We start from the raw sequence: 26,592 nt of genomic DNA on the forward strand, positions 1-26,592 counted from the left end.
TGTTTAGATTGAAACAAACCATACACATCTTAAACACAATGTAACACTGTGACAGCTGGTACGGGAAAGGAACAGTTTTTTACTCAAGTAGCGTCTCTTTTACCATGACACAGTAGTAGACTACAGGAAGTAAAGGTGGCTGTTAACTTTCATTACAAACACAAACACACAGGAGAACAACAATCACACTGGTTTGTTCATTTCGCGTCTCTCAGGAGCAACAGGCTAAAAAAGTATGATGGAAGTTAAAAAGTTTTTTTTTTTTTTTTAAGAAAAAGCTCTTTGTCCATTTCATATCTTTTCAGTTTCATATGGTTTCACTTCTTCCTCTCTTTTACTTATTTTAATTTTTATTTGGACAACAAACGCTGCATATATGTATTTATATGATGCTGTTTCTTACATACAGACACACTACTGGGGGAACGTGAGCTCTCCAGGGAGATGAAGGTGGAGACATTTTACCCTCCAATCCTCTGTGGAGCAGTGTGCCCGAGTGTGGACAAGCCCACTGCCAGCTGCTCCTGTAGGCCGGAGAAGCGGGTGGGGAGAAGTGCTTGCTTGGGGCGAAAGTGAGAAAAGCTGGGGAAGAAGCAAAGTTTCTTTTTTTCAAAACCATATGACTGTCACCAGTGTTGTAAAAAAAAAGGGTCAAATACACAGTTTTCAAGATTCCGTAAACATTGCACACAGCAAGTATTTCAGTGTAAAAAAAAAAAAGCACGCATCAACATTTTCCATTTGATAAGTTTGTTCATGTGTTTAAATTACACATATCATACATAGAAGCCTGTTGTTGAGCCAGGAGACCAGAGGCTCAAAAGCATTGCATTCGTCTTTTGTTGTGGACATTGTACAAGAGAAATGAAAACTTCCAACTGCATAGAAATCTAGGAAATGTGAAGACAAAAAAACCAACAAAATACCTTTCCTCTCCTCCCCTCCAGACCCCACCAAACTTCCCCACACTTGAGGGTATTAAGTAGGCAAGCTTTACTTGTTTCAGTCTGCAGAGTCCAACGTATCATTAGAAGGGGGGAGGGGAGGTGCGTATCTCAGTCTGTAAGTGCCTAAAATGGGAAAGACAGAACCGCTAAGTCACTGTGTACAATTCAAGGTATCACAAACCACTACAAGATATCAAACGGGCATGCTCTTCAGAAGGCACCTTTGTCAGCACTTACAAATTACAAAATGGTAAATAAAGCCACTTTAAAAAAGGGATATGAGGTGTGTGCTTCAAGTTCAACCTAAAGCTATCAAACTTTGTCTTTTCTTTAAAACTGCCAAGTAATTACTCCCAATTCAAAACTTCTTTCTTTTTGGGGGCAGGATCTGGCAAAATGACGAAGGCCAAATGAGAGTGACAGACAACAGTTTGAGGTTAACACTAAATTTGGGATCTTATTCAGACTTAGTATTTACGGGCCTGTTCTTGTCCTCTCTGGTGGTGAGAATATTAAATTCAAATCCCCATACTCCCGAATCTGTAAATACAATAAAATCTTGGATCTTCGGCTTGTTTGCTGGGAAGGAAAGGGGTAATACAGGGAAAGTGCGTTGAAGGCCAGCTGGTTATGCAGAGTTACACTAGTTTCTAAAACCTCGCATGTTGGAAGGCTAGATTGCATCCTAGTTTTTCAGTTTTTAAAAATTTTGCTTACTATACGAAACAGGGTTGTAGCTTTACAAAAGTGCTGCAAGCAAGCGCTCTGACACTGGAGAATGCAAATTCCCATTCGAGTCCTTGCAAAGTGCCTTTAGCTGACTGCTTACTGGGAGACTGAATTCCTCTGAACTTCCTTGTGTTCTGTGCACCCTGGGCCTATACTACTAGGTCTTGACACTTGCATTTTATGATTTGTCACTGAAACCACAACACACATTAAGTGGACACACAAACAGATCTTTCTGTTACCAGAAAATCACCATGATCACTAAGGTCAGGAGAAAACGGGCAAACTCAAAAACAAGTCCTCTGGGAGTTATCGTGATTACCTTGTTGATTGGCCTCCATGGACGACTGCTTACAGTCCTGTGCATAGTGTCCGCTTACACCACAATTGTAACAGGACACGTTCCCGTTCTTCTTGGGCCCTGAACCATTGGTGTTGGCAACTACATTAGGTGCTGGGTACACAGGGTAGAATCTCCCAAATCCTGCCATCTGTTGGATGCCATAGTTGGCTTGGCTCCCCATGACTGGGTCATGCATCAGTCCATTTGCATATGGCGTCTGAGGCAAAAAGAAAGGAAGTTGGTTTCCATTGCTCTGATGTGCTTGGTTGAGGTAGCTGCCGTTGCAAATGGACGGCAGAGTAAAGAAGGATGGGACTCGGTACATTGGTCCGGGCATCGGATTAGGGTAATAGTAACTGTTGAGCTGAAGGTTCCCACTGGTCCCACAGCTACACCTTCGCCCACAAGAACCACAAGGACCGGAGCCCATCTGCTGCGGCGGCAATATTGTCCCATTAGCGTTCGTATTGCCCACAGCACTGATGTAGGATGTGCTGTCACTCTGAGCAGTGCTGTGTGTCAAAGCGGGGCTTGGACTCGGGGCAGGGCCTGGGGTGTGGGTGGGAACTGCAGGAGGAACAGTCGGCTGGACCTGGCTGAGGCCTGCGCTCGCAGGCTGAGTGGAAGCTGCTGCCGTGTTTAGCACATTGGAACTCTGGTTGGGTAACACACCGGCAGCAAGGGGTGAGCCTGGTAAAGGGTAGGAAGCTGGTGGCTGTGCAGCTGAGAGGCCTGCTGCTGGGAGAACTACCTTCACATTGGTAGGCTGAGGGAGTGTTCCTGTGTTTCCCTCAACTTGAGGCACCATTTGATTTAGTCCTACCACTTGGGATGCAGGTTTTGTGATGGGGTCTGTGGTAGCAACAGGCGATCCTGGAAAACTACCTGGGTTATGGACAGGAATGAAGGCAGTGTTTGGTGATCCGACGTTCAGACTCCCAGCTGACTGCTGTGGGACGTTAACGGTGCAGCTCTCAGAAGATCCCTGTGGTGGTGGTAATTTTAGCCTCTGAATTGTTAGGTGCAAAGCAGGAGTACTACTATGTTGAAGGAAAGTTGACGGAATAGGTAAAGGGGAAGCCAGTAATTCAAGATGCTTTTCTGATTCTCCAGTAGAAGCTGCTGGCCCAAGTATTCCAACAGGGGTTGAATTTGCGGACTCTCTAATTGCAGAAATAGCCACAGGACTAGGAACCAGCATCCCTATTGTTTTGCCATCCACGGATTTGGGTGGAGGAACAACCACCTCAGGCTTTGGGGCACCATTGTGCACGACACAGTGTAAAGTTGGCATAAAAGAAATATGCTGATACTTGGGGAAGTTCAAGGGATCTTCCAAGAGGCTTCCATTCTCATTTCCTAGTGAAGCAATCTGAACAGGAGGCTTGACAGTGACAGTCTGGTTGACAGAACCATAACCCGTAAACCTGGTTGTTGCTGGATTCCCAGAGTCCTCAGAATTGCTGTCTGTATCTAGGGGAAAAAAATGTGAATAGACAGGAACACAAGTGTAAGTTCCATCTTTCTTTCTAGAAACAAAAAATATTAACTAAAATTAACTCTGAAGTTTGGAACTGGGATAGACGTGACCCTCTGTCATGTTTCCTGACTGCCCAATCTGATCTTCTTTTGACTTCCGGCTTTCTACGGATCATCGACATATCCACGCATCATTTACAAAACACAGGAAGATAAGCAAAATGAAACAAAAGGTTAACTGAGACTGAACGAAGCAGAGTATAGGACACAGATTTACTCAGTCCCACCTTGACACTGAGACAAGTATGACGTCCTTTTAACTTTAAACAACTTTGGCAATCCACTTGGTTTACATTCTACACTGCCAAACTCAAGTTCTCCGTCTTTGTCTCAGATAAATAATAAATTTAAAGGATTTCATCAAGACTATATTTAAATCAAACATCTAGAGGAAGGGGATGGAAAAGAGATTGTTTTTAGAATGGAATAAACATGCTTAGTCTTAAAGATTTCAACAGGGGAAAGAAAATTTAAAACCAGTATTACCATCATAAAACCAGTGTACAGAACACAAGGAACAAGGCAAATACGAGCCCCCAGCCATCATTCCAAAATCCAAAGAGCAGAGCGGCAGGTGTGAAATCACACTGCATTTGGTGTCACTACCACATCGCTCTTACACTTGTATCCAGAAATAACTTCAACCTAGACTTCCTTTTGAGATTCTTGACTTTTGGTATAAAGAGGGCACAAGATAACACCTAATTCACAACGTGTAAAAATCATAAACCCACATACTGCATTGGTGTATACACAGACCATCCAATTAAAGGTCGCATCTATTTTTAAACATGTCTGCTCATAAACATAAGTTAATTGTATTACGTATGTACTTAAGATGTTTATTTATTAAGGTAACTGATTACATACAGTTTAAAATGTTCAACTTTCTTGAAAGAGACTACTAAAATCAGACTCGTCTTCTTGGAGAAAGATTAAGCAGAAATCTACTTACTGCCATAGTTATTAATGCAACTTTTAATAATTTATATTAGAAATTAAATTAATGAGCAAATGGTTCTAGGATAAACTTCCCCTAGTTGGGATATTTCTTGCTGAACTTTGCAAAACAAAAAGTATCCGAAGTTTTATGATTTATTTAAAGCACTATACCTGTACCATCATACCAGTGCAGGGTCAAAGATTAATATTTAAGTCCAAAAGAAGCTGGAACATTTTTTGGATGTCTAATTAAATTTCTATACGAATGGGGCTTTGTTGAAATCTTAAGTCATAGTGCAGGGTTCTATGATTTTAAATGGTTCCAAATGGTTTCCTGACCATTTTAAGGTCTCAACTAGTTATTTAGAAATAAGTGTCATCCTTTTTTGCACTTACTTAGAAAAGTATAAAATCTTAAAAAGAACACAACAGTAACAAAACCCACCACAAGCAAGAACAATAGTAACAACAAAGTCACGTGCTTTTCAAAGCAACCTTTTCATGCACTCAACATTCTAAAAATGGCTAAAGCCCTCTATCAAAGTGGATATTTTAGCTGTTTTCAGCAAGTCCTAAATGATCCTTTTATTTAGGGAAGGCTCATTAAGTCACTTAATAACTGAGTCATATTAAAAACTCCTCCAGAGACCCACCATCCCATGCTATGTGACAACAGGCTGCTGCAAAGTTCCCTCAAGTGTACAGCAGTATTTGAAAACCTGTGACATGGAGGCCAGATCTGCACTGTTAGCTACAGAGCCACAGAGTTATTCGTGCATCCTACAGGATCAACCATAATATGTGAAATGAGCTGTGCTCAAAGCCTGTCTTTTCTGGGTAAGGCATATAAATTCTCATTTAGCTTTCACAACAGCTCTGTGAGAGGTTACTTCCATTTTTTTCTCTCATGGGGGAACTGCAGATCAGAAACATGGTGCTCCTCAGGTGAGGAGAGCTGGCAGTGCAGTCACTACATTTGGCATGACTACAAGATACAAAGCAGACTGGCTTTAATTGTACGTGATGTAGCAACACAACTGCCACAGCTCCAAACATGACCTGATAATTTAACACAGAAGCTGAGGCTCAGAAGAGCTCAGACTGCACCCAAAGAAACTACACGTGGCTGAAGTGTTGTGCTAAGATCACTATATGAAGGTGACACAATAGAAACAATTTGATTCTGCCCAGCATGGGTGCACCTATGTCCAAGTGTTACCAGCCGGATGCTGTTATCATGTGTAAAGAACTCCATCCTCATTCAACACACACATTCCCCAGGAAATCGTACTTCCTGGATGACAGAGGAGGGACCCCAAAAATCTTCTCCTTCATAAAAGCAGTAAGAACACTGGTGGAAATTTCAAAATCAACTTTTTCAGAAAAATGGAAATTAACTAATGGCATGCAACAACCTGAATCTAAGTAAGAACGGCAAGCCTTGTGATATTTTAATTTGCCCTAATCCCATCCTCCTTTCTCTAGCTCTAAGGCAGCCTTGAAAACTAACAGTCCTTTGGGGCTCTGCACAAAGGGGAAGACATGAGACACACAGAAAACACGCAGCTAACGGGCAGATGTAAATCCTACCTTATCAGCAATTACATTAAATGTAAATGGCTTACACAGTCCACTCCAATCAAGGAGCAGAGAGTGGCAGAATGAAAAAAAAAAAAAAAGACCCAACTATATATATGTTGTCTATAAGAGATGCACCCAAGATTCAGAGACTCAAGTAAGTTAAACCTAAAAGGTAAAACGATGGAAAAAGAGACATCACACAAGCAGTGTCCAAGAAAGCTGGAGTGGTTATTAGTAGAGATAAAGAGGATATTTTATAATGATAAAAGCATCAATCTATCAGGAAGACAGAAAAATTATAAACACATATGTACCTAACAATATACATATTTTCAATCTTTCTACACTAACTCTACATTTTGTTACAACTTTCTTTTTTTGATTTAATTTCGTATGCAGTGAGTAAATTTAAAATCAACACTGCTGAGAACTGCTAAGGAATTGGTTGTAAAATACCCTTTATAACAATTTTAAATCCATAATAACACTTATAGGAACATAAAACTGCTTATATTTGAGTTTGATTTTTAAGAGGCAATACACATTTCCCATCACCATTCCCCAGCTCCGCTCACGTCCCACCCCCACCACCAAACAGCAAACCTCTGTCTTTCTCTTCTTCACTCTCAAAGCTTTCTCTTCCATCATGTCGTGGGCTAGATGGAGAACTGTAACTCTCTGAAGATGTTTCTCCACACGTATCATGTCCAGATCCAATGTCCAAATTCACATCTAAAAAGAACAACTCCATTTTTAAAAAATCAGGCCATGGAGTTAAATTACTTTCTGAATTAAATCATTAGAAATTAGTTGCAGCTGTAAATATGTTTTCAGTTTTCCTACAACCACTTAAAAAGTTTGTCCTTGGCCCAGGTGAAAATTCATTATTAAACCATAATTTTAATTGAAAATAATTGATAAATACATTCTTAAACCAATGGTATAAAGAAACAAGTCAATCTAATTGACTTTAAGAAACTGGTAGACTCTCATGCTGGAAGACTTCCATAAGGATGGCCTGCAAAGAAGTGGGAAGATCTTCCATGTTCTCTGAGCCTCCGCTCTTCGGCAGAGATTGGCTTGAGAAGGAGACAAGTTAGGAGACTGCTGCCGCCAAAGGAAAGAAAAAGGTAGGTAAATATAACTGTGGCAAAGGAAATGCTTGCCTCTATGGCTGAATTATTGCTTCAATTAACTCCATTAACATCTCAAAATTGCTTAATTCAGAGACTGCTTTACATCAATGCAAGATAAAAATATATTAGGATCTGACATGGCAACTCAATGCCTACTGATATAATAAGTATGATGCTAAGTATATTTAGGCAACAGGTATTTGAAAGAAAAACAACCTTTCTTACCTTTCACAGAACCATCATGGACATGCTGAGGAGTGGAGAGTCTAATGCCATTTATTCTGCTACTCAGTCTGTTGTCATTGTTCTTAATTTTCTCCCTAAACCAAATGTATACATGTTACCTACATTTTCTAAGGTTCTCTACAAATCAAATTAAATACCAAACCAAAACCCATTGCCACTGCATCAATTTCGACTCATAGCAACCCTACAGGACAGAGTAGAACTACTCCATAGGGTTTCCAAGGGGCGCCTGGTGGATTCAAATTGCTGACCTTTTGGTTAACAGCTGTAGCGCTTAACCACTATGTCACCAGATTTCCAAATTAAGTACAGTATTAGCAAAATTACCCTCAAAAAATTTGTTTTATAATTAAAACTTTTTAGCAAGGTATAATTCAATACAAGATTCACTCTTTTTAGTGTACAGTTCTGAGAGTTTTACCCTTCCAAACAGAATATGCTATTTGACAACAGCTTTATCACCTGTACACGTTAATATTTTGAATTAAAGGAATAAAGTCTAGAATAAAAGTATAAAGAAAACTAATGGAAAGATACTATTTATATACAAAGTAAACATGTCCACAATAAAATGTGATGTGATATTGTCTTTCCTTACCAACCTCTACTGGATGCACCAAATTGAACCTACTTTTCTATTTGTGGCTTTCCCTTCTTCTTATTTTTTGAAGATAAGCTCCATTTGTCAGCTGAATGCTGGAAGAAAGAATAAAAAGAAATCAGATGAAGCTAATCCATGGTCATGCAGGCATCCTCTTGTTCTGATAACAAACCGAAAATGCAACATTCCCAGTCGTATATGCTAATACATTTTTATTTCCAACCTATTTTGAAGTCATCTACCTGAGCCATTAAATTTTGCATTTTCTGTGACAATACTAATCATGAGAAATATTCCTATTTTGTTTTTAAAATGGACCTGTATCCTTTCTTCTGATCACAATACTAAACACAATGAAGTGACTGGCACAGGTTATAGGTTTATTAGTATTCTCTAAAAGCGCAGGTGAGTAAAACTGTCAACACATATGTTCTTTGTTAACTTTATAAAGGGGGAAAAATCACATGGGTTTTGAAAATAAGTCACCAAATAAGTACGACTGAGACAACTTACAATTTCTCGAAATATGCATTAATGCTTTAGATTAAGACACATTCCAGGAAGGGTTAACATTTGGATCTGAGCCTTGACCAAAGATAAAATTAGGTTAACAAATCTATCTTCTAGACAGAGGAAGAAAGCTCTCTTCATACCAGCGACGGTATCATTTCCCCTTATCTGTACTGCCATATTATATTAACATACTTGAGAACATTCTACTCTCTCCACCCAAATCATAAGAAAGCAAGTATTTCCCAATTACATGCAGGAATGCCAGTCAATTGGCCCAACTACTCATGAAAGTAGGTCAGCTTTAAAATTCACAGCACCAATAGCAAGGTAGTGACTGAAATGTAAACAACTATTTCAAAAGCAAGAAAATTTGTATTACCAAGTTAATGTGCCCCCTAGTTAGAATGAACATTTTAGGTGTCATACGAAAGTATACCTGGAAACCCTGGTGGCGTACTGCTTAAGTGCTATGCCTGCTAACCAAAGGTTGGCAGTTTGAATCCACCAGAAGCTCCTTGGAAACTCTATGGGGCAGTTCTACTCTGTCCTATGTGGCTGATATGAGTCCGAATCGACTCGACGGCAATGGGTTTGGTTTTTGTTTTTTATTAAAGTATACTAACTTTACATGAACGATAAAAGTAATCTAAAAAAAAAACCAGTGCTGTTGAGTCGATTCCGACTTAATCTATACAATTTTTCAGTTCTCAGAAAAGCTTAGATCATATAAAGCAGTTTAAAATCTAACACCTGAACATTCCTTCGTTTCTTCCTGCCAGATATACTACCTGAGAGAGTATTTATAGAACTCAATTTTCTTGTAAGTAGCAATATTTTAACCATGTGACAACAAAAAAACTTTTTAAAAACCCTATACCTGGTCAGCTAAGGTCACACAGTGCTCTGGGTGCTGTATGGCTGTATAGCTTTGCTTCCTCCAATCCACAATCCCATTCTGTTCAGAATACTGCATGGTAAGCCCATCCATTGGAGAGCAACTCGTACCAACAGTGCTATCAAAAGAAAGGTTTATATGGCTTTAAAGTATGAAAATAGGTCCTCAACAATCTAAACTGTTACATTATGCAGTGGAGAAGCTATAGTCACCCTTTATTCAATGTATCATTTTTTTTTTTTTTTACAGAATGCCTAGAAATAGCTCTAAAGGAAAAAGAAATGTATATACTCTGGGAAATAAACCAGATCCAGATAATGGAGTTAAGGGATGTGGACCTGAAAATAATCATGCTTAATGTGCTCAAAGGATAAAAAAAAAGGTTGAGCATTTTAGAAGTACAATGGAATATACAAAAAGAACCAGATATAATTCTAGAAGAGTAAAAATAAACTGAAATTAACAACTTACTGGGTGGAAAATAGATGAAGAAAATTAGTGAAAAGGAAATTTGATCAGAAGAAAATAGACATACGCACTGAGAGAAAAAAACAGATGGAAAAAAGAGTGTAAAAGGTATGTTGGACATGGTGAAAATCTACATACATCCAATGACTTGGAGTCTCAGGAGGAAGAGAGAGAATCAGGCAGATGCAGCCTCTGAAGAGAAAGTGACTGGACTTTTCTCAAGCCAAAGATATCAAGCTACAATTTTAAGAAACAGAATTAATTCCAAAAAAAATTATAAACCATTATCACAGGAAAACTGATGAAAACCAGACAATGAAAAAAATGTCTTAAAAGCAATCAAAGGAAAAAAATTATTACCTTCAAAGGAACAACAATAAGTGACAGAAACAACAGAAGCCAGATATGTTAAGTTTGAGTGTCCCCCAGAAGCAGAGTCTGGAATGACACAGTTCACTTGGGAGGTGATACCAGGAAGCAAGAGCAAAGGTGTAGGGAGAATAAGAAAGGAAAGAAAGAAAAACCAACAGGAGGATCCATTAGGGAAGTTGCCACTATAAGCAACAGAGGTTCAAAACTGCTGGGGCCTTCCAAAACTATCTACCCAAAGGACAGGAACCTAGAGCTCCCCATCAGTTTAGAGCTGACCCTGGGCAGGTGAAACCCCTTTCACTTCTGGACAATGCTCGAGGGCCATGCAGAATCAAAAAGGCCCTGAGGCAGAACATATAAGACTTGTGTCCCAAGCTTGAGGTGGGATGGCACTATCAGGAGGCGAGTGTGATCCCACACAAACCGTCTACTGCATCTGCAGCAGAAATCTGAGGTAAGCCGAGAGGATATAACACAAGGGAGCAAAGCACTAGGCCAAAAGTCTGTGAAATAATAGTTTCAAAGCACTAACAGAAAGTAACTGCCAACCTAGAATCCTACACCCAACAAAAGCATCTTTAAAAAATACAGGCAAAATAAACATTTTTTTCAGACAAAAACCAAGTGGACTTATTGCTGGCAGATGTGACTACAGGAAATACTAATACATCAGTTAGAAGGAAAACAATCACAGATGAATGCTTAGAAATACCAGAAGGAACAACTAGAAATCATACAAAGTCAACAATTAGAAATCCAAAAGATAAACAAGATTTCAGAAATGGACAGTGTCACAGAAGGGCTGAGGAGCAGGTCTGAAACAATGGAAGACAGGATTAGTGAAATTAAAGATAAACACTTGCATACAACTCTGTTTGAGGAAAAACAAGGAAAAAGAATGAAGAAAAATGAAGAACCCCTGAGAATTATGTCAGATGCAATCAAAAGCAAAAATCTGAGAGTGATCGAAGTTCCAGAACAGGGAGAGAAAACGGAAAAAAACAGAGATCACTAAAGAATTGCTGACAGAAAACTTCCCTAATATCATGAATGATCAGAAGCTGACCACCCAAGAAGCTCAATGAACCCCATATAGGATAGACCCCAAAAGAAAAACACCAAGGCATATATATCATAATCACACTCACTAAAACCAAAGACAAAGAAAAAATCCTGTGAGCAGCTTGAGAAAAACAAAAAGTCACATACAGAGGAGAAACAATAAGACTAAACTCTGATTATTCAGCAGAAACCATGCAGGTAAGAAGGCAATGGGATAACATATAAAAAATCTTGAAAGAAAAAATTGCCAACCAAGAATAATATATCCTGCAAAACTTTCATTCAAATATGACGGTGAAATCTGGACATTCCCAGTTAAAAAGAAATATGGGGAATATGTAAAAACCAAACTAAACTTTTAAGAATTATTAAAGGGAGTCCTTTGGTCTGAGGACAAACAACATTAGACCACAGCCTGAATCGAGGACGTAAGATTGTACCAGTCAGATACCAAACTAGGAAATGAACTCTCAAGGACTATCCAAAACCAAAACAATTGCAACATGGAACCAGAGAGGTAAATCTGTAAACGACAACAACGTCAGAACAATAAAGAGAATAAACGGTACAGGCATAGAACTTTCTAATGGAGAGGAAGGAAAGGCGATACCAAGTAATAATATACTGGTTCAAACCTAGAAAGATAAGAGTAAATTTCAAGGTAATCATAAAGAAAGTTAACAAACCTACTCAACAAAATGAAGAAGAAAAACAAAGTCTCAATAAAAATAAAATCTACAAAAAAAAAATAAATAATGAAAAAGAACCCACAAACAAAAGGAACTCAGCACAGAAGAGTGAGAGGAACAAGGAAGACGTTAGCACCACAAAAAAAAAGGTACTACAAAATGACAGCAATAAACTCATACCTATCAACAATTACATTGAATGTAAATGGTTTAAATGCACCCATAAAGAGACACAGAGTGACAGAATGGATTAAAAAACAGGATCAATCAATATGCTGTCTACAAGAGACACACCTTAGAAACAAACACGTAAATTAAAGATCAAAGGATGGAAAAAATATGTATCAAGCAAATAACTACCAAAAAAGACAAGAAGCGGCAATACCAATCTCAGATATGATAGACTTTAAAACAAAATCCACCATAAAAGACAAAGAAGGGCACTATATAATGATTAAAAGGACAATCCATCATGAAGACTTAACCATAATAAACATCTATGCACCCAATGGCAGTGCTCCAAAATACATAAAACAAACTCTAACAGCACTGGAGAGAGAGTTGCACAATAATAGTAGGATACTTCAACACACCACTCTCAGTAAAGAACAGAGTATCTATAAAGAAACTCAACAGAGCTAAAGAGCACAATCAGCCAACTTGATCTTATAGAACACTCCACCCAAAAGCTGCAAAGTACACATTCTTTTCCAGCGCACATGGAATGTTCTCCAGAAGTGACCACATCTTAGGCCACAGAGCAACCCTCAACAAAATCCAAAACACAGAGATAACACAAACTATCTTCTCTGACTACAACGCCATCAAAGCAGAAATTAACAACAGGAAGAGTAAGGAAAAAAAATTCAATTACATGGAAACTGAGCAACACTCTGCTTAAAAACCACTGCGTAATAGAAGAAATCAAAGATGGAATCAAAAATTTCCTAGAATCAAACAAGAATGAAAACACATCATACAAAAACCTTTGGGACAAAGCAAAGGCAGTCCTCAGAGGTCAATTTATAGCACTAGATACACACATCAAAAAAGAAGGGACAAAATCAAAACATTATTTATACAACTTGAACAAATAAAAAGAGAACAGCAAAGGAGGCCCATAGCCACCAGAAGAAAGGAAATAATAAAGATTGGAGCAGAAATAAATGAAATAGAGAATAGAAAAATAGAAAGAATCAACAAAACCAAAAGTTGGCTCTTTGAAAGGATCAACAAAATCGACAAACCACTGGCCAAACAGACAAAAGAAAAACAGGAGAGAATGCAAATAATCCAAATAAGAAATGAAAAGGGGGACATTACAACAGATCCAACTGAAATAAAAAGGATCATAACAGAGTATTACTAAAAATTATACTCCAACAAATTTGAAAACCTAGAGGAAATGGACAAATTTCTAGAGACACATTACCTACCCAAACTAACACAAAATGACGGTGAAAATCTGAACAGACCCGTAACAAGAGGAGAGACTGAAAAGGTAATTAAAAAAACTCCCAACCAAAAAAAAGCCCTGGCCCAAATGGCTTTACTGGAGAATTCCTCCAAACATTCAGAGAAGAGCTTACACCAGTACTACTCAAACTATTTCAGAATGTAGAAAAGGAAGCGATACTTCCAAATTCCTTCTATGAAGCCAGCACAACCCTGATACCAAAGCCAGGCAAAGACACCACTAAAAAAGAAAATTACAGACCAGTATCTCTCTCTCATAAATATAGATGCAAATATTCTCAACAAAATTCTAGCCAACAGAATTCAGCACCATATCAAAAAAATAATACACCATGACCAAGCAGGATTCATACCAGGTATGCAAGGATGGTTCAACACTAGAAAATCAATCAATGTAATCCACCACGTAAATAAAAGGAAAGAGTCATATGATCATCTCAATCAATGCAGAAAAGGCATTCAACCAAGTCCAACACCCATTCCTGATAAAAACTCTCAATAAAAAAGGTACAGAACGGAAATGTCTCAACATAATATAGAGCATCTACGTAAAATCAATGGCCAACAACATTCTCAATGGAGAGAGGCTGAAAACACTCCCCTTGAGAACAGAAATGAGACAAGGATGCCCTTTATCACCACTCCTATTTAACAGTGTTGGAAGTCTTGGCTAGAGAAATAAGGCAAGAAACACAAATAAAGGGCATACAAATTGGTAACGAAGAAGTTAAACTATCCCTATTTGTGGATGATATACTATACTTAGAAAATCCAAAAGAGTCCACAAGAAAACTACTGGAACTAACAGAAAGATTCACCACAGTAGCAGGATACAAGATAAACATACAGTAATCAGTTGGATTCCTATACACCAATAAAGAGAATGATGAAAAGGAAATCAGGAAAACAATACCATTTATAATAGCCCTTAATAAATTAAAATACTTGGGAATAAATGTAACCAGGAACGTAAAAGACCTATACAAAGAAAACTACAAAACAGTACTGCAAGAAACCAAAAGAGATCTACGTAAATGGAAAAACATACCATGCTCATGGATAGGTAGACTCAACATTGTGAAAATGACAATTGTACCCAAAGGCATTTACAAATACAATGTAATACCGATCCGAATACCAAAAATATTCTTTAAAGAGATGGAAAAATTTATCATTAACTTTATATGGAAAGGAAGAGGCCCCAGATAAGTCAAGCACTAAAGAAGCAGAAGAATAAAGTAGGAGGACTCGCACTACCTGACCTCAGAATGTACTACACAGCTACGGTGGTCAAAACAGCCTGGTACGGGTACAACGACAGACACATTGACCGATGGGAACAGAACTGAGAACCCAGACGTAAATCCATCCACCTACGGTTCCCTGATCTTCAACAAGGACCCAAAGTCCATCAAATGCGGAGAAGACAGTCTTTTTTAACAAATGGTGCTGGCAAAACTGGAAGTTTGCATGCAAAAAAAAAAAAAAAGAAACAGGACCCATACCTCACATCATATAGAAAACTAACTCGAAATGGATCAAAGACCTAATTATAAAGCCAAAAACTATGAAGTTCATAGAAGAAAAAATAGGATCAACACTAGAGGCCCTAATACACAGCATTAACAGGATATAAATCACAACCAACAACACACAAGCTCCAGAGGATAAGCTAGATAACTTGGATCTTCTAGAAATTAAACACTTATGCTCATCAAAAGACTTCACCAAAAGAGTAAAAACAGAACCTACGGGCTGGGAAAAAATTTTTGGCTATTACAAATCAGACAAAGGTTTAATCTCTAAAATCTACAAGAAAATCCAACACCTCTGTAACAAACAAACAAACAAAAATCAACTAAAAAATGGGCAAAGGAAATGAAGAGACACTTCAAAGGAGACATTCAAGCAGCGAAGAGACACATGAGGAAATGCTCAGGATCTCTAGCCATCAGAGAAATGCAAATAAAAACCACAACGAGATACCATCTCACCCCAGCATTACCAGCACGGTCAATAAAACAGAAAATAACAAATGTTGGATAGGCTGTGGGGGAGATCAGAACTCTTATGCAGTGCTGGTGAGAATGCAAAATGATACAACCATTTTGGAAAACGGTATGGCACTTCTTTAGAAAGCTAGAAATAGAAATACCATATGATCCAGCAATCACACTCCTAGAAATACATCTTAGAGAAATAAGAGTTGTCACACAAATAGATATATGTACACCCATGTTCATTCCAACACTGTTCACAAGAGCAAGAAGATGGAAACAACCTAGTTGCCCATCAACAGCTGAATAGATAAACAAACTGTGGTACATACACACAATGGAGTATTATGCAATGCTAAAGAACAACGATGAACCTGGGAAGCATCTCGTAACATGGATGCATCTGGAGGACATTATGCTGAGTGAAGTAAGTCGATCACAAAAGGATGAATATTCTAAGCGACTACTACTGTAAAAACTCATGAAAAGGTTTACATACAAAAAGAAATAATATTTGATGGTTACGAGGGAGGGGAGGGGTGGGGATGGAAAAACACTTAATAGGTAATAGATAAGCAGTAACTTTGGTGAAGGGTAAGACAGTACACAATACTGGGCAAGCCAGCACAGCCTGCATAAGGCAAGGCCATCAGAGCTCCATAGACACATCCAAACTCCCTGAGGGACCAAACTGCTAGGCTGGGGGCTGTGGGACCATGGTCTCGGGAACATCTAGCTCAACTGACATAAGACAGTTCAGAAATAAAATGTACTACATTATACTCTGGTTGAGTAGTGTCTGGAGTCTTAAAAGTCTGTGAGCGGCCATCTAGGATACTCCACTGGTCTCACCGCTTTGGGAGCAAGAGGAATGAAGAGAATTAAGGACACAAGGCAAAGATTAGTCCCAAGGACTAATGGATCACATCTGACACGACCTGCACCAGACTGAGTCCAGTACAACTAGATGGTGCCCAGCTACCACCACTGACTGCTCTGACAGGGATCACAATAGAGGGTCCTAGACAGAGCTGGAGAGAAATGGATCACAAAATTTTAACTCAAACAGGAAGACCAGACTTGCTGGCCTGACAGAGATTTGGAGAAACCCTGAGAGTAAGGCCACCGGACACCCTTTCAGCTCAGTAATGAAGTCACTCCTGAGGTTCACCCTTCAGCCAAAGATTGAACAGGCCCATGGAAAAAAACAAGACTAAAGGGGCATACCAGCCCTGGGGTAGGGACTGGAAGGTAGGAGGGAACAGGAAAGCTAGTAACAGGGAACCCAGGGTTGAGAAGGGAGAGTGTTGACATGTCGTGGGGTTGTTAACCAATGCCGTATAACAATGTGTGTATTAAGTGTTTGATGAGAAAGTAGTTTGTTCTGTAAACCTTCATCTAAAGTTCAATAAAGAAAAAAAGAAATACCAGAAGGAACGAAGAGCAATGGAATGGGTAAAACCTAAGTGATTACTGAAAAAAAGGTTTCATGGGGCTTAAAATATACATAGAATTAAAATACATGACAGCTATGATTTATAAGTCAGGAGGAGATAAATGTAGTTATAGTGATTTAAGGTCCTCAGATTTCTGGGAAGCGATACAAACACAAATTAACATTAGATTTTAATAAATCAAAGATGCATTAACAGAATCTCCACGGTAACCACTAGAAAAACAGAAAATCAATGTATATGAAGGCTTACAGAAGAGAAAAACAGAATAAAAAGTAATCTGAAAGGAGAGAAAAGGAAACACAGAAAAGGTGGGACAAACAAAGCAAACAGCAAAATGCTAGAATTATACCCAAATATATCAGTAATTAAATTAAATGTGACACTGATTTTAAAATGCATAAAGATGTTTATGTTTTAGAAATTAGATACCCACTTCACAACGGGACTTTTCCCAGTATGTTTCTTGTGGATGACGGTGTGCTGTAAGACATCTAGAGGAGGGGAAAAGCAGTTAATTTGTTATCTTATACTAAAGGCTTCAGCAAAAACTCAACAGGATGATGCTACTCACTTATGTAATCAGGCAAAACGACTCTGCTAACACAATCGTAATAGATTGTGTTCAGCACTTTTAAGCATTTAACATTTCTCAACACAGAAAATTTCTATAAAAAGTTTTCAAAAAAAAAAAAAAAACAAACAAGCTGTTGAATTTCCTTAAATATCCTCTCAAATGTGTTTCACCTTGAGAGCAAATCAATCTTGTCCAAAACTATTAAAGTCTAATATATGCATGCCAGTGCAAATCCACAACTTCGAATTTTGGGTAGGACTTTATTTTAAACCATTAAAAAAGTGAAGTGTCTCCAATATTCAAAACATGCATATCTATTAATATAAAAAGCAAAATAGGAACCCAATTCCCAGATTTTGCTACATATGCTTTTTTAAAAACAAAATATAACAGATAAAACAGAAGGCCTTCATTTCATTTCACTTTCTACATAAATTAACTATTAACAAGACCCTTGAACTTTGCTGAAGCATGCTTTTATTTTTATTACCTATATATGTGCTTATAAATATAGTGTTGACACGTTTCAGTACAGTATTTTTATACAAATAATGCATATATTATATACATTCTTGTCAAGCATGCAAACCCCTACCCGCACCATTTTCATAAGCACACTATGTGACACGTTGTTTGGGCGTGTTATTTCCACGTATGGGTTATTTGCAAAAAATATGGCATATACTATAAATATCCTTTTTTAATTGCCACCTACCATGATCACACCACGACTTATTTAGAGCTTTACTAACATTTAAAACACTTAAGGTTATTTCCAGCTATCTACTGTGAGAACCACATCCATATCCCTTTGAGGACATGCACAACAATTTTTAAAGTAGAACGGAGGGACAGCAGCATAAAATATCTCCTACTTTACTACACAGTGCCAAATTTCTTTCCAAAAACAGTTGTAACAATTTATACTTCCATAAGCAGTGAATGAGAGTTCCATTACTGATCACTCTTGATAATAAGACCTTAAAATTTTTTGCCCATCTACTGAGTATGAAATGACAACTCAGCTATTTTAATTTGCATTTTTCTGATTCCTAGCAAGGACGAACAGTTTAATGGCCATTCAAGTTTCTTCTTCTATGAATTGCCCGCTTACGTCTTTAGTCCATATTTCTTTCGGGTTGATTTTCTCGTTGATTTACAGGAGGATCTTTCTATAGTCTAGATGTGGTCTTTTAACTGTAAATATGCTGCAAATATCATCTCCCATTCTGTAGCTTGACTTCTAACTATATGATTTCTTCTGTCATATGAAAATCCTAATTTAGATTAGTAAGATTTCCACTATGATCATGCTCTGCCTTGTTTAAGAAATCCTTCTCTCCCCAGATACCTTATATTTTCTTCTCAAGGTTTAAGTTTTATATTCTACATATAAGTTGTTATTCATATGCAATTTGGGGGGATGGTGAGTAGGGATAACATACATTTTTTTTCATATGGAAAGCCAAATGTGCCAACACCATTTATTGAGTATTTCATTCTTTCTCCATTTATCTGTAATGCTACCTCTGTCATATTCCAGGTTCTCGTATGTCTGTTTCTTGGCTCCTTAATCTGTCCAATGGTCTATTTGCCTATCCCTGCGCCAATATCCGGCAGAATGACTTCTTCAAGTGAATCAGCATTTACCTTCTTCCTGACTTGAAGCTTCTGAGCTGTCTTCTTTTAAGTGTTCTAATATCTTGGAAGTCTTCAGAGAGGATTGTAAGTTATCTGCAGGAAGGTATTCAATACTATTAACTTCTTAAGAAAATCACAATAGAGTCAAATAAAGATAATGATTATTTTTCCCCCAGGGAAGATGAGAGTGGAAGGTTAGTAGTAAGGAGAACATTTCTACTAGTTAGACCCTTTAGGAAAACCAGCTGACTCAGCACAAAACACTGGACTCATGGAGTGAGCTCTCCCCAGAAGAACCAGGTAGCCCAGGGAAGTCACCTCAGAGTTGTTTGCTCATGGGTGAAATGAGGGTGATGGACTACACCGTGCTTCTCAAACAATCTGTGGTGGGGAAGAGGCATTGTTTTTGTTTGTTTTTTAATTTCCAATTTGTTGTGGACTGTAACTTTTGTAAAATACAATAATAATGCTGTGGCAATGTCAAATTATTATAAAAGTCTCTTAGTGTCTATTCTCAACTTCTCTTCTTTTATTACAGGCCAGTGACAACAATTTGTGGACCAGCACTGATCCACAGAACACATTAGACAGCACTAAATGACCCCTCCACTAAAATACAGACTGGTATGATTCCTAAGTTCAACATTTTAAGTTATTTAGGAGTTTAATCAATTTTCACTCTGTGTTAGTTGTGAGAATATGGTGTATTACTCTCTTTCCCAGGTGAACAAAAAGGTAGAGCTGTCAATTTCTCAAAAACAGTACGTGCAGATGAACTCTGACAACACTGTGTTCACTGGTGAAACAGCTCGGACATGCGTGAACGCTATCCTGACAAGATTTTCCACAATCCCAGATCACATGCTTCGACGCAGAATATTATAGCAATTTGACACTTAAAACACAAAATCTACCAACCTCTAAAGCATCGCATGCTGTCAAGCTCTCAAAATGAGTTTTCTATTGTTTGTATATAAACTACTCACTTGTGTGAGTTTTCCTGGGCAGCCTGTTAATCTCAACTAAAAGTATAACTTTTGCTTCAATGCCATTTTAGAATTAAGAACTGCAGACATTTTTTAATAGATATTCATTAAAAAGTATTCACACTTGGTTCAGGGAGAAAGCACTGACTTAAATCTATATATCTCTAGGATAATCAGGATTCTTTCTTAAACAAAAAAACTACTGCCACTATTCAGGCATAAATTTAACCATGGAGCTGTTCACTTTGCCTCAGTCAACTAGTCATGAAGAGTCATAAATTTTAATTCCAATTGCTAATAACCTGTTTAAAATATTTAAGGCATATATACACAATAAAAAAGAATTTATAAATTTAATTCAACATGTTATAATATCCAACTGTATTATTTTTCATATTTCTTTCTCCCACCTCAAATTGAGAAAATATGCATTTTCATCCCCCTTTAGGTGAAGTCAAATACGATTTTGTGGAAAGCAGAAAGGATTTAAAGAAAAAAGAAGTTCTTTGCTATAGTGGCTGTATTTAAAGATAGGAGAAATTCTCCTAAAGCACACATCGATTTTATTGGCAAAATACTTCTTAAAAAGGAAGGCTGGAAGAGGTGTGCACAAAGCTAAGCACAGGCAGACTGGGCAAATGTTATGACGCCAGGGCAAAGCTGAACTATGGAAACCTAAGAAAAAATGGGAAAGGTTCACAATGGAGGTGGTATTTCAGCTGGGTCTTAAATGTGATTTCAACAGGCTGTGACAGAAGGAAGGTGTGTAATGAAATATTAACCTGCCCCAAAGAGAAGTCTGGCCTTTGCACTCTAAACCCTTGGAATGCCCTGTCTGATAAGAGAATCTTTGTTTTGCTCTGGGTCTCATGCCGCACCAGATAGTCAACAATTTAACTTTCGGTGGTGACTTCAGCTCACTCTCTAGAGGAGCTGAAGACTGAAGTTCGGCCAGCAGGTGGTCAAACATGCTCACATGACCAAGCCCCAGAAAACACTCTGGACACCAAGGCTCAGGTGAGCTTCACTGGTTTGCAGTGCTCCGAGCACACTGTCATACATCATTGCTGCGAGGACTCGGTGTTGTCCACAACTCCACTGGGAGAGGACAATAGCTTCGCATTTGGAACTCCGCTGGATTCTGTCCCATGTGCTTCTTCCCTTGGCTGATTTTAATCTGTAGCCTTTTGCTGTTATAAACCACAACTGCAAATACAACAGCTTTCAGTGAGCTCTGCGAGTCCTTCTGGTGAACTGTCAAACCTGAGGACAGCCTTGGGAACCCCTAAGCTGGAATCTGGTGGGAAACTGAGTGGTCTTGGGGACTCTTTCATGCCACAGAAGGACATCCAAGTGAGGGTTCAGAATGAGCAAAGACCCTGGGGACAGGGGCTGGCAGGTGCACTGAGTAATGCCCAGTCCTCGGGCAGTTAAGAGCACAAAACCAAAAAGCCAAACCCAGTGCCATCGAGTCAATTCCGATTCATAGCGACCCTATAAAAAAAAAAAAAAAGCTGGAATCTGGTGGGAAACTGAGTGGTCTTGGGGACTCTTTCATGCCACAGAAGGACATCCAAGTGAGGGTTCAGAATGAGGAAAGACCCTGGGGACAGGGGCTGGCAGGTGCACTGAGTAATGCCCAGTCCTCGGGCAGTTAAGAGCACAAAACCAAAAAGCCAAACCCAGTGCCATCGAGTCAATTCCGATTCACAGCGACCCTATAGAACAGAGCAAAACTGCCCCATAGAGTTTCCGATGAGCACCTGGCGGATTTGAACTGCTGACCCTTTGGTTAGCAGCTGTAGCACTTAACTACTACGCTACCAGGTTTTCCAGTTAGAGCACAGAAGGTGAGAAAGGAGGTGCATTAAGCTCACAGCAAGGCCTGAATTTCAGATCAAGGGTCTGAACAGATTAAGCAACAAATTTAATTTTCAGCTAATCCTGGGATAGGTTAAAATGGAGTGAGAAACTGGAATTTGAGAGAAGGGCTAGGCTTTGCAGATAAATGGCTTATGCATGAAAGAAAGGCCTAATCTACAACAATGAAAAAGAAATGGGCGGACCTCATCTGTGTTGCATGGCTTGGCCTTTAAATATGAAGTGAAAATATCAGGCTGATGTTCCCAGCTGGAGCTGCTGGAAGGGTGGGAAGGTCATTAATGGGGATAGGGAACACAGGAGGAAAAGTACATTAGAGAACATGCAATAGACAATTGACATTTAACATCTCTCCAATCTGTAAGCCAGCTTTGTCAAGCACCTCAAGGATCAAGTATGTCCAAAAATTTTCAAGATATTTAGACTTTGCCTTTGAATCAGTCTGGTTAAAATAGTGTTTATACGTTATTTTCTAAAAAACTGCAGTGCAAAATTCATTAAAAACTACAAATATTTCAAAACTATATGCCACTGCTCCTTGGCTTTAATCAAAGGAACCCCACACAAGATGGCACAGTAAAGCAAGAGACCCAAACCGCGAAAAAAGTTAAGATTTGGACAGAGGAACAGAAGACTGCTTACTGAGACTGTGTAAAGATTCCGATGATATGGACTGGAAAAAGTTGTGTACTTTCTGACTCTGTAGAAATGCTTGTGATGAAGTTGAAAATAGCTGCCTGCATAGAAAAAGAAAAGAGATTTGTTAATTTCATGTAATATACACAAGAGTCCAGTTTAGATTATAAAGTAAACTTAAGCGGCAGTTTATTTCAGGCATAAAAAAATCTTTTTTTTCCCTGAAGAAAAGGATATCACTTTCTAACATATTTCTTATAGAAGTGAGTAAAATTTAAACCTTACAGGCAGCCCCCGCATTGTTCCTAAGTCAGTCTTTAGGCCTCAATTCATATGTAAGTAGAAATTAGGTCCAGTTTGTATCTAACGTCAGTTAGTCAAATGTTTGTCTCAGTATATAGTATATAGTGTTCTCTTTCTATACGTAACAAACATTAAAGAAACACTTTCAGGTGCCCTAAGACATCTTTAACATAATGATACATTAATAACAATAACGTTCTGATACAAGTCAAAAAGTAGCACCCATCTGTTATTATGAACCACTGTATGTACCTCAAATTTTTAATGTAAGAGGCTTTACATAACTACGGGTTGTATATAAGCCTGACATTCACAACCCAAGGACTGCCTGTATTTCCAAGAAACTATTAACACAAGTTTCTTCTTAATTTTTTAAATTTCATATACTTTTGTTTTAGTGGTAAGATTTCAATTCTGGCAAGAATGTGTTATTTCAGCCTTTTGCCCAAGTGATCCAACAGCCGCCTTTCTGCTCAGAAAAAGAAGTGCAACTTCTTTAGTCTTCTTCATAGGCTGTACCATTTGGCTGTACCATTAAGGTACCTTCCCACACCCTGTACATAAGAGGTTGGGAAGTTTAGGATGCTAAGAGTCCTGGGAAATACGGAACCCAGTGATCAGGTTAGTTACTTACTTAGTATGTATTATACAAGTATTACTACATCCTAAGGCATGACTAATTGATGGTTCATGTTCACTGTGTATCATACCATGATTCTAAGTTATTTGTTATTTTTGAAAACCAACTTGTCTCATATTTTATTAATGAACTGAAAAGATTCCAAATGGAGGTCTGCCTTCTGGTGGTACCTGTGAAAAGGGTCGTGAGCATACAGTTAGTGACTGGCCTGATATAAAGTTCACTCATGGATTTGAATACCAGTTCAACAACTTAGGAGCTGACTCACCCTAAGTAAGTTATCTACTTAGCCTTTCAGACACAATTTCCTTCTAGGGGACATACCAGTTCCTCAAGGCTCTGAGTCTCAAATAAAGTAAACTGGTACCCTGCCTAGTACTAAGGTGTTAAACATATAAATCCCTCCCATTATGTCAAAATACTCTAAATGCTCATGTCAAATTTTAATACTTATTTTCACCCCAAGGTTTTTGATCTATTATTCTGATTAATTATAAAATCATTAAATAGCATACCAAGTGATATCCCTTATGGGCCAAAGTTGTCTAGTATATTAGGCAAAATGGCTTCTTGGTATCAAACACAGATGTAATATGTTAAGAGGAAGACAAAAGGAGAAGCAAGAGAAAGGAGAACACTGAGATCTGAAGTGGGGAGCTCCAGATCAGACACATTACCAAAGGCTGGAATGAAAAACCCAAAGACCACGGTGGGATCTGCACCAAGTTATTGCTCAAGAGCATCAGCACAGGAGCGCCTTCAGTTCCCATCCCCCCCACATTAATGCATAGCCACAAGATGGCAATTACACCTACTAAAACAGAGTGGCCACAGACTACTTCTTCAATTAATCAGAAAAATAAGGTTACATATTGACAAGACAAAAATCACCCAATCCCAAGTGCATTACTGTAGCACCGCATTTTCATTTTCTTAATTTATAGCGCCTCTGGGACATTAGTGTGCCTTGTACCAACCGACTGCCAGTTCACTGAGAAATTCAGTTCTTATTTCATTTTCTCCCCCCCCCAAAAAAGAGCTACATTTCTTAAGTGGCATGATTGATGATGATGATACTAAACCATAAACGAAACCCACTGCCATCAATTCCAACTCACAGCGACCCTATAGGACAGAGAAGAATTGCCCCATAAGACTTCCAAGGCTCTAATCTTTATGGAAGTAGACTGCCACATCTTTCTCCTGTGGTGTGGCTGGTGGGTTCAAACTACCACCCTTTCAGTTAGGAGCCAAGTGCTTACCCACTGTACTACCAGAGTTCCTATGATGGTACTAACGATCTAAAATTCAAAAACTGAGAATGAAGTGTCCTAACACCCTATTACTAGCATTACAAGCACAGGCCAGCCATCTGGGAGAATATGTGGATGCCTACCACATTCCTTACACCAAAATAAAATACAAACAAATCAAAGATTTAAAAAGAAAAGGGAAATACTAGAAGAAAACATATTTTAAAATATACAATCTTTGAGAAGGGCTTTTTAAGCACAACACAAAGTGCTGACACCCTGAGAAAAGACTGACAGATGTGACTACACAGCCACTCTGGGTACTGGTTTTTATTCTCTCATTGATTTTTAGGAGTTTGTTTTATTAAAAAGAAATTAATTCCAAGTATTGTTTCTGAACCTTAGCTTTGTCTTTGCTTTATCAATAGTGTATTTTCTTTTTTATATCATGTAGAAACTTGGTTTTTAAGTGTTTGAATTTCTGTTTTGCTTTAATGGCTCCTAGAAATTGTGTAATACTTAGAAAAGTCTTTCATTCTAACATATTTCCTGTTTTCTTTCTTGCATTTAAATCTTTGTGTCATCTAGAGTTTATCTGGATGTAGGTAGGGCTCCAACTTTATTTTTTTCCCCAGTGTCTACCAAAGAGTACCCATCATTTAACAGAAAATTTGGGAATGACTTTGTAACCTTAAAGATGTGTAGGGACACGGAAACAAAGATTGAGAGACCTAACATAATATTTTAAACTTCTTTTTAAAAATCTAACAGAAAAAAACCATAATATGAAAGCAGTTAATATGTATTTCACTATAAATCTAAGAAAAATACTGAGATCCTAAAAGATAAACTGGTAAAGAAAACACGATCTCACAAAAACCGCAAATGGCTAAACTTAGAGACAGACACTGAGTATCACTAATAAAGGAAATGAAAATTATGCCAAATGAGACAGTCATTCACCTATTCAACTAGCAGTATCTTTAAAAGCAATATTCAAAGCTAGCCATGCTGCTGTAAGCAGGCCAGCCTACACTGTTGTGTCTGCCACTTACATAACCTTTATTTAGAAAAATAATGTGTAAGGGATCCTTAATGTGGATATCCTTTGTACCTTTTGAATCAGTAAATCAATTCCAAAGAAACTCTCCTTAGCAGTTAATCATAAATCTGGAAGGTTTTTTAGGTACAAAAACGGTCGAAACTTTACTTTTAGGAAAACAATTACCTCTGTGCAACAACAGAGAAACAGTTCAACAATTAGTCTGATGGAATATATTTTGCAGCCACTCAAAATGGTTCTGAAGAATTCAATATAAGATGCACGAAATTTGAGAGGACAAGTAGGATATAAAACCACCTATCTAGTATCACAGGCAAAACAAAAAACTAAAAGGAAAAATCAAAACGTCAATTACAGCTATCCTGATGACTGCTGTCTTTATCACTCTTCTGTGTTTCTCAAATGTTCTATATTGAGCATCTGTTAGATTTATCACAAAGACCCCAAATGATCCAAAACAAACTGAGTGATTCTATATCAAGCTCTCTGTGTAAAAACATACTGAATAAGATTTTGTTATGTTTTATCACTCTAAATTTGAGCAGTAGTACAACAGTGCAACTTTGAGTCTACTACTGGCCAGCATGTCACCTTAGACAAGTTAATGACCTTCATTTGAATC

General features: G+C 38.1%; 1 protein-coding gene across 1 annotated transcript in view; it reads right to left on the reverse strand.

The window, feature by feature from the left end:
* Positions 1–226: 226 nt before the first annotated feature.
* ZCCHC2 (zinc finger CCHC-type containing 2) overlaps positions 227–26,592 on the reverse strand; it is a 56,185-nt gene continuing 29,819 nt past the window's right edge. The window contains exons 6-14 of the mRNA XM_064294427.1: positions 22,718–22,812; positions 19,218–19,301; positions 17,427–17,484; positions 9,455–9,590; positions 8,095–8,159; positions 7,443–7,537; positions 6,685–6,813; positions 1,999–3,492; positions 227–1,070 (exon numbers count right to left, since the gene is read on the reverse strand). Of these exons, the coding sequence (XP_064150497.1) occupies positions 1,003–1,070; positions 1,999–3,492; positions 6,685–6,813; positions 7,443–7,537; positions 8,095–8,159; positions 9,455–9,590; positions 17,427–17,484; positions 19,218–19,301; positions 22,718–22,812 (2,224 nt within the window). The 3' untranslated portion in view covers positions 227–1,002. The remainder of the gene's footprint in view (positions 1,071–1,998; positions 3,493–6,684; positions 6,814–7,442; positions 7,538–8,094; positions 8,160–9,454; positions 9,591–17,426; positions 17,485–19,217; positions 19,302–22,717; positions 22,813–26,592) is intronic.

Source organism: Loxodonta africana, chromosome 11 (genome assembly GCF_030014295.1).
Source record: "Loxodonta africana isolate mLoxAfr1 chromosome 11, mLoxAfr1.hap2, whole genome shotgun sequence".
NCBI classification, from domain to species: domain Eukaryota; kingdom Metazoa; phylum Chordata; class Mammalia; order Proboscidea; family Elephantidae; genus Loxodonta; species Loxodonta africana.